Source organism: Antedon mediterranea, chromosome 5 (genome assembly GCF_964355755.1).
Source record: "Antedon mediterranea chromosome 5, ecAntMedi1.1, whole genome shotgun sequence".
Taxonomy (NCBI): domain Eukaryota; kingdom Metazoa; phylum Echinodermata; class Crinoidea; order Comatulida; family Antedonidae; genus Antedon; species Antedon mediterranea.
Genome location: NC_092674.1, coordinates 23,933,035 through 23,951,225, shown reverse-complemented (window position 1 = coordinate 23,951,225; position 18,191 = coordinate 23,933,035). Strand labels below are relative to the sequence as shown.

At 35.0% G+C, this 18,191-nt stretch overlaps 3 protein-coding genes across 5 annotated transcripts; all 3 read right to left on the bottom strand.

Moving 5' to 3' along the window:
• Positions 1 to 1,337: 1,337 nt before the first annotated feature.
• LOC140049472 (uncharacterized) lies at positions 1,338 to 2,948 on the bottom strand. Its single transcript, XM_072094363.1, has 2 exons — positions 2,469 to 2,948; positions 1,338 to 1,734 (listed from the first exon to the last, which is right to left on the bottom strand). Exons 1-2 carry the CDS (start codon positions 2,808 to 2,810, stop codon positions 1,465 to 1,467), a joined length of 612 nt encoding a protein of 203 aa, XP_071950464.1. The 5' UTR covers positions 2,811 to 2,948; the 3' UTR covers positions 1,338 to 1,464.
• A 166-nt stretch (positions 2,949 to 3,114) lies between these two features.
• LOC140049970 (U3 small nucleolar RNA-associated protein 18 homolog) lies at positions 3,115 to 13,586 on the bottom strand. Of its 2 annotated transcripts, XM_072094930.1 has the most exons (13): positions 13,012 to 13,586; positions 12,493 to 12,602; positions 11,426 to 11,521; positions 10,919 to 10,992; positions 10,299 to 10,441; positions 8,521 to 8,604; positions 7,894 to 8,065; positions 7,399 to 7,499; positions 7,209 to 7,299; positions 6,721 to 6,844; positions 5,918 to 6,092; positions 5,208 to 5,347; positions 3,115 to 4,590 (listed from the first exon to the last, which is right to left on the bottom strand). In XM_072094930.1, the coding sequence occupies exons 1-13, from the start codon at positions 13,318 to 13,320 to the stop codon at positions 4,566 to 4,568; spliced, it is 1,644 nt and encodes a 547-aa protein (XP_071951031.1). In that variant the 5' UTR covers positions 13,321 to 13,586; the 3' UTR covers positions 3,115 to 4,565. The 2 variants fall into 2 exon arrangements, with proteins under 2 accessions (XP_071951031.1, XP_071951032.1); XM_072094931.1 differs by lacking the exon at positions 8,521 to 8,604.
• A 102-nt stretch (positions 13,587 to 13,688) lies between these two features.
• Positions 13,689 to 16,909, bottom strand: LOC140049972 (uncharacterized). 2 transcript variants are annotated; one of them, XM_072094933.1, is made up of 5 exons: positions 16,775 to 16,909; positions 16,155 to 16,277; positions 15,718 to 15,787; positions 15,114 to 15,355; positions 13,689 to 14,291 (listed from the first exon to the last, which is right to left on the bottom strand). In XM_072094933.1, exons 1-5 carry the CDS (start codon positions 16,868 to 16,870, stop codon positions 14,202 to 14,204), a joined length of 621 nt encoding a protein of 206 aa, XP_071951034.1. In that variant the 5' UTR covers positions 16,871 to 16,909; the 3' UTR covers positions 13,689 to 14,201. The 2 variants fall into 2 exon arrangements, with proteins under 2 accessions (XP_071951034.1, XP_071951035.1); XM_072094934.1 differs by having other exon boundaries at positions 16,815 to 16,900.
• Positions 16,910 to 18,191: the final 1,282 nt, after the last annotated feature.

Genomic DNA, 18,191 nt, shown 5'->3' with positions numbered 1-18,191 from the left:
TTTTAGGTATTTTTTAATTTGCAAGATGTGCACTGATAAAGTGGCATTATACTTCACAATCTGCTGATAAAGCGTATTATCACATCCGGACTAATGTACCGTAGGCCTCAATATGTTCGGACAACAATTACGGATCACTTTTCTGAGAAACTGTCATCCAGTCGGGACTCAGCTCCACTACCGATGATGAAGTAGGCCTATAGTAATGTAAACATGCACCTATAGATTCCATATAACTTTATTTTGACAACATATAAAAATATACATTTATATTATATACACCGTATACATGTTTTTATATAAATACAAAAACTGATGTGTGCTATTATTGTTATTTAGAAATCTGTAGAAGAAGGTTGATTCGCATCATCGCACACAAAAGTCGGGAACAATTCACATACGATGCGTGACCGTTTGTACAAATATTCATAATATTGTGCATAACAATATTATACAGACTGTACAACCGTTGTCATTTACAATAATCTGGTTACTATAACTATGATTATGCACCTCAAAAATATATTAAATTTTAATGAAACGCGCCGCCCTATACAGGATTAGGGAAAAAATGTGTTGCAAAATGCTATAATAACGTGTAAGGCCAAATTACACAGACGACGAGCGGTAACGGTGAAATAAAAAATATAGAAAGTTATTCCTTATGACGATTTACACACAACGCGGAGCGACGGGTTGTTTCCGCTCAGGATAGATACAGATTCTACGTGGGAGAAACTACGCGGTTTTCCGCTTACTGTTACCGCTCGTCTGTGCAAATTGGCCTTAAACCCGGAGGTATACCCTGTTGTCTTGGTTCATTGTGGACATTTTACTTCTCATGGGACCAGGTGTTTCTAAAATATTTAATTTTTTGACATTCACGTCATCATTATAATAATCAAAAGATTAAATACAACCACAATCTACCCGTCATGTCGAACTGTTTTGACTTTATAAGAATCTCACACTAAAATTACCCGTTATTAGTAATATATAAATTAATATTTTTATTGTAATGTATCTATCCAGTGGTATCAAAGTTGGTCAGGCTTTTATTTGTGGTGGTGGTCCACACAACCCATGCGGTGTCCAAGGGAGCAACTTGCGCCGTCCAAGGGAGACCAACCATTATGTCGATGTGTAAAGGGTCTTTCACACCTGTTCCGGCACGGTTCCGGTCCGGCGAATCGAACATCAATGTTTCGTTTTCACGCGGCTATGCACCAATCGATATGCGCGTAGTAGCCGCGTAAAATCGAAACATTGACGTTCGATTGGATTTTCCGGCGCCGGACTGGAACCGTGCCGGAACAGGTGTGAAAGACCCTTAACTCGGTGGTGACGTCGAAGTCCTCCCATCCACATGACGTCATACGGGGTGACGTTAAAGTCCTGCCATCTGACGCGTATCAGTGACGTCATGGAGTCCTGTTCTCACTTTTAATATATTACGAATAGTGCCTAAGTCGATCTAATCAAACAGAGTAACAGTATTAGAATAATGAAGGTACCCGTGGCTACTGTTGCCACTGTGCTGGCTATCGCATCTTCCCGGGTAATTAGCCGCTCCATTATGGCTTCTCCGAGTTCAGGATTGTAAAAGCAAGGAATGTTGGTGCCTGGGACTGTGTACTTGTCACGGAAGTCGAGGTAGTCCTGATCCTCTACATACTTGCCCGACAATACGTACACGTGTTCTGGGTCGTAGGTGTCACATACCGGATAGGTGCACTGTTGTGAATAAACAACAATTTAGGAGATTAGTATTTTTTAAAACAAAAGATGTATTATTGACAACAGCACATTGTATTTTTTCACAAATTCAGTAGACGAAAAACCGGGGCTTTTCTGTGGCCTCCTTGTTTAGGAACCCCAAGTGGCCCTTCAACGCTGTGAGGCCTCGTGCGTTTTTAATATTTTTGACGTATTCTAATGCCTCTCTTCTGGGCACTGCTCAGGTGGCCCATTAACCCCGGGGCCCCCTGTGTTTAGCCAATGAGCGCTCATAGCCTGGCTTTGGGCTTTTGCCTGTGAATCCCACATTGGCTCGTTGTGCGTTTACATAATGAGTTACGTCACGTCGTACAGGGGCGGGTCATGCAAATTAGCTAGACAACTTGAGTTACTTAATTGTTACACATCACAATAAATATAATTTAATGAGGATCAATCAGGGATCGCGACCGAAATGTCTTCGGTTCCTATAGTGTTCTATTAGTATCATATACTTTATCGTGTAAATGGATACCAGTTTATATAATATTTTGAATATTCATATTAGGTCACGGCCAAATTCTTTAGACAGTCGGCATCGTCTACTTCACAGTAGGGGTGGGAAGTTCGCAGCAATCTGATGAGTGAGCTTTACAATTGTGTAACACTTCATCGCAGTTAAGTAAAAGGCTACGACCTTAACCCCTGACCTTAATCATTATTGAATAATGAGGTGAGGCCTTTATACTTACTTCTTTATCACTTCGATATTGTTTATCCGTTGTATACAGCATTGCCGTTCTATTTCGACGACGACTGTCCAAAAAACTCACAAATATTTTCAGACATTCAAAATCACCGTAGTCACAATACGTCTCATAATCACTTGATTCACTGGTAGTGTAACAATTACATTCTTTATTTTCCTGGATCTTAATATCATGTACCTTCACTTTGCAAGTAGTGGGTTCAAAATCCTTCGTTTTACGGTATGGGTGGACATAGACAAAACTCATTACAATAAGGATTATCAATGTCACTGATGCTGTAGTTCCAATCGCTAATTTGTAGAGAAATGATGAGCGCGTACCCATCGTGGTTATTTCTATTTTCAAAAAAGGCTAATTGGAGCCTTACTAAACGAAAAGGTATTTAATGTAGTGCCAGGACCACGTCCTTTCATTTAAACCTGGCTAACGCATTCCTACGACGACGCCCACATAACACTGTATTACGCAACGGGCTGTGTTATTATGGGATCTTCCATTTCAGAAACGGGTAAAACTACCTCCAACCCCATGTGACTAATTGTAATACATAGATCGTCAATAAGAAAACATTATAAGAACAAGTTAAAACAAATAAGAACATATGATCCAATAAAAAGCTAAGGTTTGTCATTGTGATAATATATTTTAAAATGGTTCATTTTCAGAAATCAACTTCAATGTGGACTGAAAACAAAGTTTTATCTATATATCATTTGCATACAGTAGTACAATATATATGGCTTTATTTAATTTCTTTGGAGTTTGTTGTATACAGATATCATCATTAAATATGATTCAAATTTTAAAAACAAATTGAGAAACTTCAGAAAAAATGCGCTGTGCACGTCAACGCATTATTTTACAAATTGTTGGGATTTCACTGTTTTATGTCCTTGCTAATACTATGGACTTGGACATATGGCTTGTTATACAATAAAGAATAAATAAACAATTAAAAAAGACAATTTCAATAACATTTTAGTCCATCAAGCCTACTCAATTTACTTTACATCCCAGACATGTATGTACTGTACAGTATACACAACAATGTTATGAACATACAGGAATTGGAAAAGAAAGTTTAAAAAAAAAGAGTATACACAATTTAAAACAAAAGAACTTTTACTTTAAAATGGTTGTGGTATTTTTATTCTACACAAAATACTTACGCCACTTTTAAATAAAAGGCGTGTCTAATACAGTACATTTCTAAACAACTTTATATTGTGCATTACTTTAAACTGTATTTATGTTTATATTTTGTGTTTCAGTTATTTTGAATTGAAAAGGAATGGTAATAATTTTAGGTCTACATGATTGATATATGTTACCAGGAGGATTCAGGGGGTAGCACTACTCAGAAGAAATGTTCTCCCTTTTCACAGCTGAAATGACATTATGAACTACTTTTTGATATCTATTTTTTACAGACTATTAATATTATTTTGTTACTTAGCACCCCCCGTTTGAAAAATCCTGAATTTCTGTTTCCATAATTAATATTTAATTTAACTTAAAGCTTGAAGATGGTCCCAGCTTTAAAAAATGAAATATCAAGCGAATGCAGCCAAATCATAAAGGGCACTATTAAAAAAACTTGGATATCAGCATCTATAGTAAACAGTAGTATGCCTGTGGCCATATTCACCAATCACACCTAGGCTAAGGAACATGGCCTTAAATAAAAATATCCTATCTAAGTCAATACACAATTTAAGTGAAATACTAAATATTTATTGAGTTAAATGAATATCTCACTTAAGTATGATTGGTGAATATGGCTACAGGCCCTTCCAAAACATGACATATGTGTCCCCAACAAATTTTTTGGCTTTATTGGTAGGAGGCCGGCAAACAGCGAAAATATCATAAAACTCTTGCAGTTCAGTTCTTATATCCGTTCACATGCATAACATCATTATGATCATGGTCTTCAAAATGTTTATTTCACAGCATTCCATTTGCCGCTAATGTGAATCCACACTTAGTTGTACACAGTTGATTTCTTTACTTTTAGAACCAATACTTTTATGAAATGCAATTTGCATTTCAACTAATACTGTCAAAGTGCCACGTAAGTTAAGATTCAGAAAAATGCTTCAACCTAATAAAAATAAAATACAAAAATTATATAAACAAAAATGTAAGTGGCTGAACATTTATTCTAAAAAGACAATAGATAGTGTTAATGGCAAACATTAAATAGATTATATTCACAGCATATTAGGTGTATTGGTATGTCTATGGAATGCCACCTATCAACACAGTATAAATTTCCCAAGTCTCCGAACAATAGCAGAAATTTCACAAAATGTTGGGTCCTGACTCCCACTAAGTGTAATTTCTCCAGATTCTTTTGGACATGGACAAAATTATCTACTAATAGGCTCTTGCTTGATAACCAAAGTTTAAAAAAAAACACATTTTCCACCTTTTACATGCCTGTAAAATGGCTGACATAATCATAACCATTGTTTACTGTCATAATACTGATGCCTTAAATTGTTTAAATAGCACCCTCTCTTGTTTGATGCTTAAGATTGTTTAAATAGCACCCTCTAGTGTTTGGCTATGCTATAACAAAGTTTCCAGATATTTCATTTTGTCAAGTTAGGACCTCTGCTGTAGGATATTCAGACTGGAGGTGTAACTGGACATTTCGGGTCAGTCAAAGGGTGTCCGGTTTTTCAAAAAGGTCACAACAAACAAAAGTCCAGTTACCTGTATAGTAGTGCTTGACCTTTGTTGTTTCCAAGGGTTAAAAACCCACTTCTTGGTGAAAAATCTAAGGAGTTCACTCGTCCTGTCAAATCATTTAGCTCAGGGAAATTTGAAAATACTGAATATGAAGGTAGATGGACCTAAAGAAAAGAAATTTGAATTGAATGCATTTGAATAAGTAGTGCCGTATTTGAATAAGTAGTGCCGTATTGTATATGTAGTGCCACAAATTTGAATTGAATGCATTTGAATTAGTAGTGGCAGATTTGAATAAGTAGCACCAAATTTGAATTAGTTCAACCATGGAGAAATAACTTATTTCTCCATGGTTCAACATTTAAATAAGTAGTGCAACATTTGAAAAAAAAGTAGTGCTACATTTGAATATGTAGCATCACATTTAAATACTATATTATATTCTACTAAATTTGAGTGGTGCCACATTTGAATAAGTAGTGCCACATTCAAATACATTGTGCCACATTCAAATACGTAGTGCCACATTTGAATACGTAGTGCGACATTCGAATAAGTAGTGCCACATTCAAATAAGTAGTGCCACATTTGAATAAGTAGTGCCACATTTGAATACGAAGTGCCACGTTTGAATAATTGCACTGCTGTCTGTCAAAAAATTATATAAGATCAGCACTGACTACGGTAATTTGATCATTTAAAATAGTACTGTAAAGACAACCATAAAAACTTACCAATCGGATGGCCTTATTAACAGCACTTGAGGCAATAGAGAGAATCTCATTGGTTGAATTAAATAAAACCTTAGAAGTTGGTGTTGTTAAATTTTTAATAGCTTTGCTTGGTTTTGGTCTTGTCTTCGATAAACAATCATGATGGTCATAGATATTTACAACTCCACTGTATGATCTAAAAAATAAAAGGTTTGTTACTATGAAGCCATTTTCTCACAGGAATTCCTGCATCATGGACCCTATTACAATTTAATCAGGTGACTAGATTTTGATCAACTTTCATCATCAGTAGGTCATAAGTGCATGTGGTCAAATTCAGTTAGATGCTCTAAACTTTAAGATTAAATTGTCAAGACATAAAGTAACATATATAAAACATAATATATCACAGGAAAGGGCTAAAAATAGTTAAAACTAATCAAGTTCAGAAGAGAAATTAAAATTTAATTTTTTCTCTAATTCATTAATTTATTTTCTTAATTCATAATTTATTAAATGAGCTGCATGTAATTTTCAACCGGTAAAAAAGATTGCAAATGTTCATCTGGCAAGCATGTAGGGTTCAAACAACACCTCTTTTTGCCTGAAGTGCCTTTTTCAACTATAGAAAAGTAGCAGAAGTGATGGTATATATGCCTAGTCTAGCTCATGAAGATTTTTGCCTCTTTTGTGGAAAAATGAACCTCACTGTAAAAACCTTGTAGTATCAAATAAAAATCAAAATTTCAACCCAATATTATTTAAATTGGGTGTCACCTGAGAGAAACAGGTGAGCTGCCAGGCCTGTTTTACTGTATACTTACCCACAAGCTAAATACATATTATTTGGTGACACAGCTATACTTGTCCCCTTCACACAGCCATCATCAACAAAGCGATGCTGACATGTCCTACTCTGCAAATTCCAAATATAAATCTGACCATCGTCTGTGAATAAAAACGAGAATGTAAATATTAAAATGGGCAGGATAGGGGGTTCTTTTTGTGCTCCTACCATGTTCCTAGAGGCTCAACAGAAAAAGGTGGGTGTATCGGGACGCAAAGAGATCAGTTTAGTAAAGATTTTTTTAGTATTAGTGGTGAAATTGCTGACTAGGTAGGACGGCCAAAACAATATTCATCAGTGAGTCTCTAGTTTGAAAAAGGCACTTTAGGAAATAGGGGGTCTATGGGCTTGTATTGACAAGATTCATTGAACGATTAAATCCCACAATGCATTCCTTGTTTCCATTTCTTAAACAATATACAGATTTGTTGTATAGTATTTATACAATTTTGATCATTTGATTACCTCCTGTGGAGTAAAGTGTTTTCCCATCCTTTGAGAATGCAACTGCTTCTGCAGATCCATTCATTTTCAATGTAGATATCCACTCTTTTGTCTGAAAAGAACAAAATGTTAAATGTCTATTGAATGTCCTTTGAAACTTTGATACTTGATAATTGTTAGGACAAAAATTAAAATATTATAGTATATCTACCTTAGCCGACAGTAAATAAATTTGCCCATAGCTACCAAGAAATGCCAAGTACTGGCCATCAGGTGACACCTCAAACTTTTCTAACTTTCGTTCCTGAATACCTGTGAGGAAGATAAAATAAAACATCATTATTTAATTCTACCTACAAAAACTATATAAAATGATTGAGATTTAAACAGTACTGTATATTACAAAATACAGTTTACCAGGGATTTCAATAAGCAATTAAGCAGTGGAATTATATTTGAATTGCTACAAAGGACTTAAGCAAAGTCTTATGTCCATATTTAGCCTAAATTAGGGGGTGGAATTATACTCAAGCATGGAATTATACTTGGGTCATTAGTATTAGTAAATGTATTTCACACAAGATGACCATCTTGCTACATAATCTTTGACAAGCTGGGCTCATTGATCGGCATTATGTCAATATCGTAGCATAGTGTTTGCTAATAAAGTTTTAACAGTGATGAACTTCAAACTAGTCTTTCTTACCTCTTATATATGGAATGTGGATAATTTTACCAGCAATCATATCATAAACATAAAACCATTTGCTTTTTGCACTCATGATGACCTCCTCGCCATTTGCAGAGAAGTGCGCCGTCATTATTGGAAACTTCTCCATAAACACGCTCTGAATTTTAGGGTTGTTTTTACCGTCAACCTAATAAAAATATCAACATACTTAAAAATGTCAGTGCCATTGGTCAATACTTTTTAAGGCGACACAGATTGGACACACAACAATCTGGGCTGGATTGCAATGACCTAAGCTTAGAATTAGTCTGCCTAAATTATACCTAATATTTTGTGAATGTCATTTCATTGTTAGTTCAAGGTATTCTAACAGGATGCTGAGCTCTGGAGATCAAAGGGTTTATCTGTAGCTGCGACATGATCAGATCCATGCCCACTAAATTTTTTGACTGATTTTCGATTGGCCAATTGGCTTCCTAAAACGTTTGGTTAATAGACACCACGCCACAAAGAATTTGTACATAGTACAGTACTGTTGGTATTTGTGACATAAGATCAAAGGACTGTTACAAGTTCCTATCTTGGCAATTCAAGCTGAGTGTCCTGTTGTTAGATTGTCATAGTTAGAAACCATAATGTTACCTGAAATAAGTTCAACCTCAGATCTTTTCCAGCTGTAAGTAGAACATGTGCATTGGGATGGAATTCTACTGACTCTATCCAACCCTGAAATACCAAATATGGTAGTGATATGCTTAAATATGGCAGTGATATGACATCATCATGTCTACATATGGGCACATCATATTTTGTTCACATAAAGTTTGATGGTGTAGACAGAGCTTTAGATAAAATAAGTCTTCATCTCTGGCATGTAGAGCCTTTTTCATCCAATTTCTCCTCAAAGTTAGACAGATCTCTATCACTAAGACCTCTAAAACAACCAACCAATCAACTATCATTAAAAATGATTCCAATCTTAGGTCCTGTTCAGACTCAGTAATTTACCCAGGTAAGTTGGTTTCTTGGGCACAGTTATCACTAACTTTGGTTTGTAGAAAACAACTTTTACAAAAAAAGTTAATTAATTATAGGTTGAGAGGTCATTTGTTTTTTAGACCTCTCTTAATGATTCGGTCCTTTAGTTCTCAACCTAGGAGAATTGAATTAATTCTGAAAACCAACAACAGGGCATCACGTATGCAAAACCCAGGAGAGCAACAAATCGCTCTCCTCAAATCACCGAGGAGAGCAATTCGCTCTCCTTGCAAAAATTTTAAATCGCTCTCCTCAAATATCAACAAATGTATACTGTACCTCTCCCCTAAAATCCCCCACACCCACCTTTACACACAGTATTTTCCGTGGGGATCGTATTATTCTACAGTAAAAAAACTCAAGCCAATTTTTTTTTTATGGCCTGCCTGGGTAGATTGGGTTTCAGGAGCCTGGAGAATCCTGTCCTGGCCAACTATATGCCTTTAGCCTAGCTTTTCTAGCCTAGCTTGTTGGCCTAGAAATCAGACAGAAAACCTGAAAAGTATTTACCTGCAATTCATAAATTATACAATTCTAACATGCAACAGCCATTAAAATATTGATAATAAGTTACAAAGTGTCATTTTAAAATAATTAAGAAAGATATTTGATCGTGTTTACATGTGTCACACATGGGCGCACGCACAATAGGGGAGGGCTGAGAGAGCTTCTAGAAGATGCTGACGTCACACGTCAGCACATGTTTTGAGGAGGATTTGAGTGACCAAAATTGGTTAGAACTTTCGAAGAAATAATCCATCTTCAAAATGACATAATTAAAGCAACCAGCAGCTAAGCTTTTTTAAATAATAAACATTATATTTAGGCCCTCCTATATTAATGTTTCCTTTTAAAATTAAATATATTTTATTAACTCGTTCCATAAAAACATAAAGAGAAAAATTATTGGTTGGGACATGATCTTCCTGTAAAGGAGGTGTTTCTATGACACCGTACTGGTTGCACTATGAGGCGATGAAGTAAACTCGCCCTTGAATCGAATGCGTGCAGGCAGGGGAATCCCCTTTGTTGGTACCTCGCACTGTGAGATGGAGCGCGATGAATTGCTCTCCTTTTCGAAGGTTGTTGATTGCGATCGCGCTCGTGATCCTTAAAAACGAGGGACTGCCATTAGGCTTGTAGCTTTATAACTTAGCTTATATATTATTAGCCTAGGCCTAGATTGGTTTTAACTTTTAAAAATCCACGTGTTTTTAGGCCTCTTGACAGAAAAATCAACACTGTCAAAAGCTAGGCTCTATTTTGAAAATTAAGGAGCGCGATAAATTGCTCTCCTCGAAGCCTGTTGAGGAGCGCGGAGGAGCGCGGTCGCGCAGGCGCTCCTTATAAATGATGCCCTGCAACAATGTTTTTCTTATTACCTCAGAGGGTGATGCTTTATTTGCATCAGTGTACTTTTTAACATCAATAAAGCCTTTTGTCAGTGACTTTGAAGAGGCCAGATAATCGCCTGTTCTCTTCATCAAGTCTTCCTCCTCATCATCCTCTTCGTCACTGCTTGCATCTTGTAAAGAAAAAAATATAATACAGTTACAGGCCTGAATTTATTATTACTTTATTTATCGCAGCTCAAGGCTATCTATCTACCACAACTTCACGCTATCTATCTACCACAACGAATGTGCAGTGACATGACATCATCATGCACTAGGCTTGAGGCCTACAAGCACCTACTTTCTGCCACACCGCTCGTGAATTCCGCGCTGTGTAAATGGGACAATCAACGTGGCTTTCCGCTTACTGTTCGTCTGTGTAAATTGGCCTTTAGGGTTGATTAACCCAGTAGATTATTAAAGAATCCAAAATTAATCCCTTTATCAACATTTTCAGAGACAGGATGTCTAAAAATGGGATGCCTTGGGCAGGCAAATGGTCCCAATTTTGTAATTTCATTGTCATCTCATGGAGGAATTATTTATCTAAATAATTCATCCCCAGCCATATGATATTAATGTATATCAATTTACAGCTAATAGCTAACCCTTTCTTTTACGATCTTCTTTCTCCGATTTCAACTTCGCCCAGTTTGGTTTTGATCCAGTTAAATTTTCAAACCTAAAAATAAATATAATTTATTAGATTTTGGATACTTTGGAATATAGAAGATAGAATGCATGCAGACACTGTCTGAGAGGCAGCCCGTAATTTGATTCATGATTCATATAAATGTTTAAAAAAACTGCATTTAACAAGTTCAATCCAAATATATACGTAACAGTATCAGGATGACAAGTTAGGGCTTAAACTTAGCAATTGGGAAGGGGAAAAGATTGCCTAAAATGGTATATAACTTAAATATATAGCCATAGTATATTGTATTTGTCCATCATATTAAATTATAAAGATTGATGTTAATTAATTTGGTATCCATTCCAATGGGAGAGAGATTGACATTTGGCTAAAAGTAAAATTTGATATTATTATAATATTTTCATTTCTAGAGAAATAAGGTGGGGTGGTGTGAAAAATAAAGTTTGGTTCACATTACTGTGATTTTAAGCGTTGCTTTAATTTATCTCCAGATAATTCCTTTTCATCTTTATGTCTTATATCTTGAAGTTTCTTACGTCCAGTCATATTAAGCCTGCAGAAAAAATTAATAATTTTAAACCTTGTCTCTTAAATAGCAAAGTATTAATTTAAAATAAAGATCTCTGTTAAAGATGTATTGTCCTCCTGAAAAAAACAAATTTTTGTTGAATATTCCATTTTAATGTAACATAATAGTTATCCACTTTGACCAAAAATTGTATCGAAAAAAAATGTATTTACCTGAAAAGAATGTAATTTAAAGCAAAAAATGGTCAAATTGGCTGCCAGCCAATGGATTTTTGGTTGAATTTAGCCATTTATTTTATCATTTTACAAGTAAAAACATTATTTTTTTCGTTTTTTTTTTAAGGAAATGAATAACTTTATTAAAGCTACAAAATAACATAATCAAAGTCTGATTTAATTAATCTTTATTTTTCATGTTTTTTGGGGACAATACATCTTTAAATCAGTGGCTAGAAAGAAAAACATTAGACTTTAGAATCTAGTTAAATATAAATATAATACTGTACCATAGGGCACTAATACGCTCTAAAAAAGGGATGATTTCAAATATACCATGCTTGGTTTGAGTACGATATTATGCTACACTATCAAAAAAAAAGTGTGATGTGCCCAAATATGGGTATGATATGCCCAAATATGGTATTGGTAGTGATATGACATCATCGTGTCCATATATGGACACGATGATTTTTTGTCACATAAAGTTTGATAGTGTAGAAAGAGATAGGCTTAGGCCATTACGAAAATCCTATAAAATATCTCTCCTCCACCCATTCATCAAATACATTACGATTAGTAATAGTATTACCCATGGGATAAAAATAAAACAAAACATCAGGGAAAAATTTCAACTTAAAAATTTGTTTAGCAATGTTGCTAATCAAACAGAATTTTGAGTTGAGAAACATAGTTTTTTGCTACACAATCATTAGCAAAAAGGTTGTTTTGTATAGCTTTTTGCTATGCTACACTGGCGAAATTATTCCCTGAACATACGTTATTTGATCATCATCTTCGTCATGCCATGCAGGCTTTGGTTTTGATTGATCTAAAACGCCCTCTGAATTGTCACCACGGTCTATAAAAAATAGTTCTTCACCAGACATCTAAGAAAAATGTAAATAGAAGCATGTTATAACATATTTATACACAAAAATGTAAAACTATGATTAAAAAGTTGATAATTAATCGAGTAATTTATAAGAGGCTATCATTCAACTGTCCAAAGAATTTAAAGTTTTCTATAGTATTTTCGATCGACACGATTGACCATGTGAGAACATTTTGTCTAGAGGCTGACACTCAGCTTGGTCAACCAACGTTCATCCAATCATTTACAAGGGTTCCTTGCCGAAATTGACAACAGACATATTACGGTCAACTGTACCACTAGAAAATAATAACATGCACAGTTGACCACTTCTTTCTGTCCAAAAAATCATGATTTGGCAAATGGAACCTTTACCAATTAGTTCGACCTAGTCTAGTAAAAACAACACAGTTAAATGCAATTACCTGTTCATTTAATTCTTCATCAGATTTAATTTTCTCAGCAAATAAATTATCCAATGTTGATTGCTCACCTCCAAATACAACTTTTTCTAACATACGTTCAGCTCTTTTTTCTGATTCTTCCTCTCCCAATGTTTTTGCAGTTTTTCTACGTTTACTAGGCAACATAAGCGGAACAGGAATATCTGCTTTAAGCTCATTGTCTAGGCCTAAGCCCAACATATCATTATCAACCCCTTCAGTGATCTCTTCTTTCTCCCCACCGACTGACCTTCTTCTTCTCGTCGACGAGTTGCTCGTCGGGCCTAGCATTTTCTTTCCTTGTGACTTTTTTCTTTGGGTTGTCTTATTAATGTTGTACTTGATCTAATTTAACCTGCTATACATTCATACACTTGTCGATGCACTTTCATATACTTTTCTTGGGTCTAGGCTGCCTTGCTAGGCTGGTAACAATGTGAACATGTGGTTACACCACGGCGAAACAACATCACCCGAAATCAAAACATCATGGCGGTAATACACACTATAGAGGGGGTAATTTCTATTTTATGGACGGCTTTTTGGGCCATAATAATTAATAGACAACCTTAAAAAAAACAACGAACAACAAAATATTCCAACATAAATATTAATTTATTGGATTTTAAATGTTTTTCTTCAAATCATCATAAAGTCAATTTGTATATTAAATCATTTTTATTTTACTATAGTTCTATAAAAAACTTTCTGAATGTTTTAAACGTTTTATGTACAAAAAATAATAGTGCATATAGAAATGTTGGACTATTAAGGGCCTAATACCTTTTTCACATCGCCTAGCAAAACTCCAGCTTAAACAAAAATTTTGTATGGTATGCGTGCCAGTGCGATGTGAAAGTGGAATTACTGAATTTGGCCAGAATAAAATCTGACATGACAGCCAATGTAAAATACTATATACCATGATTTTTTACCAGTATTAATTATACTAAATTTTGATAATGATAAGTGCCACTAGCTGACATGTAGCACGAAATCTGTGCCTGTAGGCTCATCAATAAAAACACTAAATCCTATAGCACCACTACATGGTACGTTGCATATGATATTTTCTTGTAGGCCTATCAATAACCACTATCCAGGGGAGGACTCATATTTGGGTCCTTCACTACTGAATGGTCCTGGGCCTATGATGTGTTTTTCAACTCTGTTCACTCTAAGCATTCCCTCATTAGACAAAGAGATTGGAAACTGGTCTGCAGCTGAGCAAGGCTGGTAGATATAGAACTTAGCGTCTCTTTCTGCAAGTAAAAATAATTAAAAATTGCTTGTAAAATACACATATACTTGCTAGCAAAAAGTAATTATATGCCGCTCAGCTTCATTTCATTAATTTTATTCATTAAAGAGAAATATAATTTGAAAAAAAATAGAAAATACATAAAAAGATGAAAAGGTCTATCAACAAAAAGTCTCTCCTCAGCCATTAGTAGAAGAAGTCTTCTTGTGCACATTTTAAAGAGCCCAGTGCATCTTTTGTCTGAACACCCATAGGCATGACTGACCTATTCACGCCACTTTCAAAAACTCATGAAACTTAAGGTTCCTTTTGCAAAAAAGGAGAGGTATATCACAAGTTTTTGTGTTAGTGGAACAAATAATATGGAACAATTTGCCCGTTGATTTGAGAACCGAGACTCTGTAAGGGTCTTCAAATCAAAATTGTATGATGTATTGATAACTAATTAGTCTCTGCTGAGTTTGTAACAATGTATAATGTTGCATGCAGGGCCTCAATACAAACCAGTTTAAACTGTTTGGGCTACCCTGGGTAAAGAAACGTAATAATAATCGTTTACATCAGTAGGGTTTTACTCAGTGTATTGGTCCATATTGGCTTCTGTCATGGTAGAGTACTGTGGCTGCCGTAAGTCAGCCCAAACCAAATTTCCTCAATTGAAGTTGAATGGTTTAAAACTAACAATAATAGAATGTCCAGCTCTTTAGTTTGCCATCAAGTAAGGCACGGAGGGGGGGGGGGGGAGTAAAAACCCTGGTTTAGTTTCGCATCAACTAAGCGAACGGCTCGAATGTGTGTGCCAATACATGCTAAAATATCTTACTAATTTGACATTCTTCAGATCAAATTCACTGGTCCAATCAATGTTGTTCAAGTTAGACGAGAGATCTGCGAGACAGGTCGCCATCAACGGGAACAGGTCTTGAACGTGACGATGGTATGTGGCTTCGATCTTGACGTAGTCGCCAACAAATGGCTGTTGAAGCCGTGTTATTAGCTGGTGCTTGGCTTTCACAACTGATTGAAGATGGGATGTTAAATCATTCAGTTGAGAGATTTTACATTCTGGTATGAGAAAATATAGAACTACACATTACGCAATTTAATTCATGCTAATGAGTGCAATGGTACAAATAATTTCATCAGGTGAAAGATGACACAAACAATTTTTTTCACAGGATAACATTTTCTGATCTGTTGTTCACTTTTTTGGCCTTTGCCCTTTTTTCAATTGTGTCTTTTTTTCATTGTTTATTTTTCTTTTTACTGGATGAATAAATGTTTAGTTGAATTAAATTATTTGTACTATTATAACACATTCATTTTTATAACACACCTACAACAAGTTGGCACAATTTACTGATTATGATCTGTCTGTCTAAATTAAAAAGCAACATTTTTACATAAAAAGATTTTGCAGAAATTACCAAGTATATCTACATGCGTAATATCTCTAGTCTCCTTATCCAGCAGTCGGCATTGGATATCTAAAGAAACCTGCAAGAAAAAGAGGGGAAACTTCTCATTACTACAGAGCCTTGTAATGGAACATAGCATTATGGTTGAACACAATATTGAATTTAAGAAACTCTCAGGAGCAAAGTCTCTTAAAACTATGAAAATTATACCTTTTTTTTTTCAGGTGTTTTTTTTTTATAGAGGATTGTATATTTTTTTATTAAATCTAATTAAATTATTTTTCTAAAGCTGTCTGCACTATCAAACTAGTTTGAAAAAAAAAGTGTGCACAAATATGGTATGAAATGAAAGCTTAAACAGGGTATGACATCATCATGTCCATATGGGCACATGACATTTTTTTGTGACATAAAGTTTGATAGTGTTGACAGAACTTTATGCATACTTTGTCTAGTTCTTTTCCTTGTTTACTTAGTTCTCTAAGTTGTTGAATCAAGTTTAGTGAATGGTGCGACATGCTTGGAATGTTTCTATTAGACTGTTCCTTGGTATCACCATGAATATTAAACTGAAAAAAAACCATTGAAAAAAAATATAATTAGTAAAGAACTAAACCAAGTATAATTATTAATAATATCTGGACCAAAAAACAAAATCTACAATCTATACATACAGACAGAAAAGCAAGCCTCAATTGATTGATTATTATAGGCCTACCTTATCTTAATCCTTATCCTTGCTTGCTTGCTATACTATTCTACTTAGGTTAGGCCTACTACTACTATTATACAAACTATAGGCTAGGCCTAGTAGTACTATAGCCTTAGGAGGACAGGGCCTTGCCTAGCCAAAGGCTAGAGGGCCTAGCCACAGCTACCATATTATGCCTCCCTCTTCTATCTATATTAGGCATAGGCCTAGCCTAGCTAGGGCTAGCTAGGCTAGGCCTAATAATAAGCCTAGCTAGGCCTAGGGAGGGCCTAGCCTCTAGCTAGGCCTAGTAGGCCCTACGCCTAGTTTAATAATTTAATAATTGATCATTGGACCTAGGCCTAGCCTAAATACTTTTCCATGATGAGTTAAATGCCCAGTGCGTTCAGCTAGCCTTAAAATTGCTCCAAGATTGGGAGATCTCGATTTGATATCCCATGGGTTACTCATATTAATTTTATTTTGTTGTTAAAACTTCGAAACAGCCGCCATCATACGTACTGCTGTGGTAATGTAGAAAGATAGAGGGCGATAGACTTGTTTTAATTAGTTTTTGATATTAATATTATAATTTGTTTATTCTCGAATAAACGCTCCGGGGCGTTTATTTATTTCCCGTGTTGGCCTAGGCCTATATTATTAGTCTATACATTAAATATTGTATTACAACGCATTTGTATTTGTAGTACAAATCATTGAATTCCATGATCTACAATTGACCAACTTTATTTTGTTACAATTTTTACTGTATTTTATCATTTCTTGAAATTATTATATTTTTTTCATATACGGGGTTTATTAGATTACCGTAAATCTTCTAATTCTAACCCTGATTGTTTCTTTAGGGTTGGTTACTATTATAGGGGGGGTTACTATTAGAGCAGTGGGTTACTATTACTAATCTTAAATTAGGCACCTGAAAATAGTAACCCACTCCCTCAACTTTTTCGGTCAGCAACTCATAGGCCTAATATAGCAAAATAATAAAACAGTACGAATAAACAAATTTGGTTGAACTCTAACTTCATTTTATAAACTCAAAATAAACACTCAATCCTCCTCCACTCCCGAGATCGGTATGTCACTACTTGTAGCCGAAAACAAATCGAAAAAATATTGATTGATGAACTGTCAAGGGTTGTATAATATCCGTATTTTGAACTAAAACTGGAACAATAATCGAGGCATACTAAAGCTGGAGTACATCAATAAGGATCATTGACACAATAATATTTTAAGGAATAAATCATGTTAAAAGTTTATTTTAGTGTCATTTTGTCAATAGTTTTTGTGACTCTAGTAGTAACCCATGGGTTATTAGAGTAGTGGATTATTATAGATGGACTTATAACTTATATATAATATAAGGTGGGTTACTAGAAGGTTGGGAGTACCATTAGAGTGTGGGTTACAATACGATTTACCGTATACACCCAAAAAATATACACCTCTTCCAAATAAACGTCTCCCTCGAATAAACGCCCCCTAAAAACCCTCCTGAAAAAAATAATAACATCCAGCGACGTTATTCGAATAAAATACGGTAAGCATTTTGTGACATCACTAATATATATACAGTATATGAAAATCAAAAGAAATTGTCTGTATATACCTTATTTATTTATTTATTCAGGTAGGCTATAGAATGAAAACATTTACAAAAAGCAGACAAAGTCTGAAACAAGGCCATATATTGAGTTAGTGTTTACAGACCAACCGACCAACCAACCAGCCAACCGACCGACATTAGCTATAGAGTCGCTAAAAATGT

Bases quoted from the DNA above. Each gene is read 5' to 3' on its own strand.
- LOC140049972 (XM_072094933.1), bottom strand. From the start codon at position 16,870: ATGAGTAACCCATGGGATATCAAATCGAGATCTCCCAATCTTGGAGCA. The intron at 15,788-16,154 runs GTATGCATAAAG...TTTTTCTTGCAG, and splicing joins AAGGAAAAGAACTAGACAAA to GTTTCTTTAGATATCCAATG. The intron at 15,356-15,717 runs GTAATTTCTGCA...TTCTCATACCAG, and splicing joins TACGCATGTAGATATACTTG to AATGTAAAATCTCTCAACTG.
- LOC140049472 (XM_072094363.1), bottom strand. From the start codon at position 2,810: ATGGGTACGCGCTCATCATTTCTCTACAAATTAGCGATTGGAACTACA. The intron at 1,735-2,468 runs GTAAGTATAAAG...TATTCACAACAG, and splicing joins AATATCGAAGTGATAAAGAA to TGCACCTATCCGGTATGTGA.
- LOC140049970 (XM_072094930.1), bottom strand. From the start codon at position 13,320: ATGCTAGGCCCGACGAGCAACTCGTCGACGAGAAGAAGAAGGTCAGTC. The intron at 8,605-10,298 runs GTAATAAGAAAA...TTGGTATTTCAG, and splicing joins ATAAAGCATCACCCTCTGAG to GGTTGGATAGAGTCAGTAGA. The intron at 7,500-7,893 runs GTAAGAAAGACT...TCTTCCTCACAG, and splicing joins CCACATTCCATATATAAGAG to GTATTCAGGAACGAAAGTTA.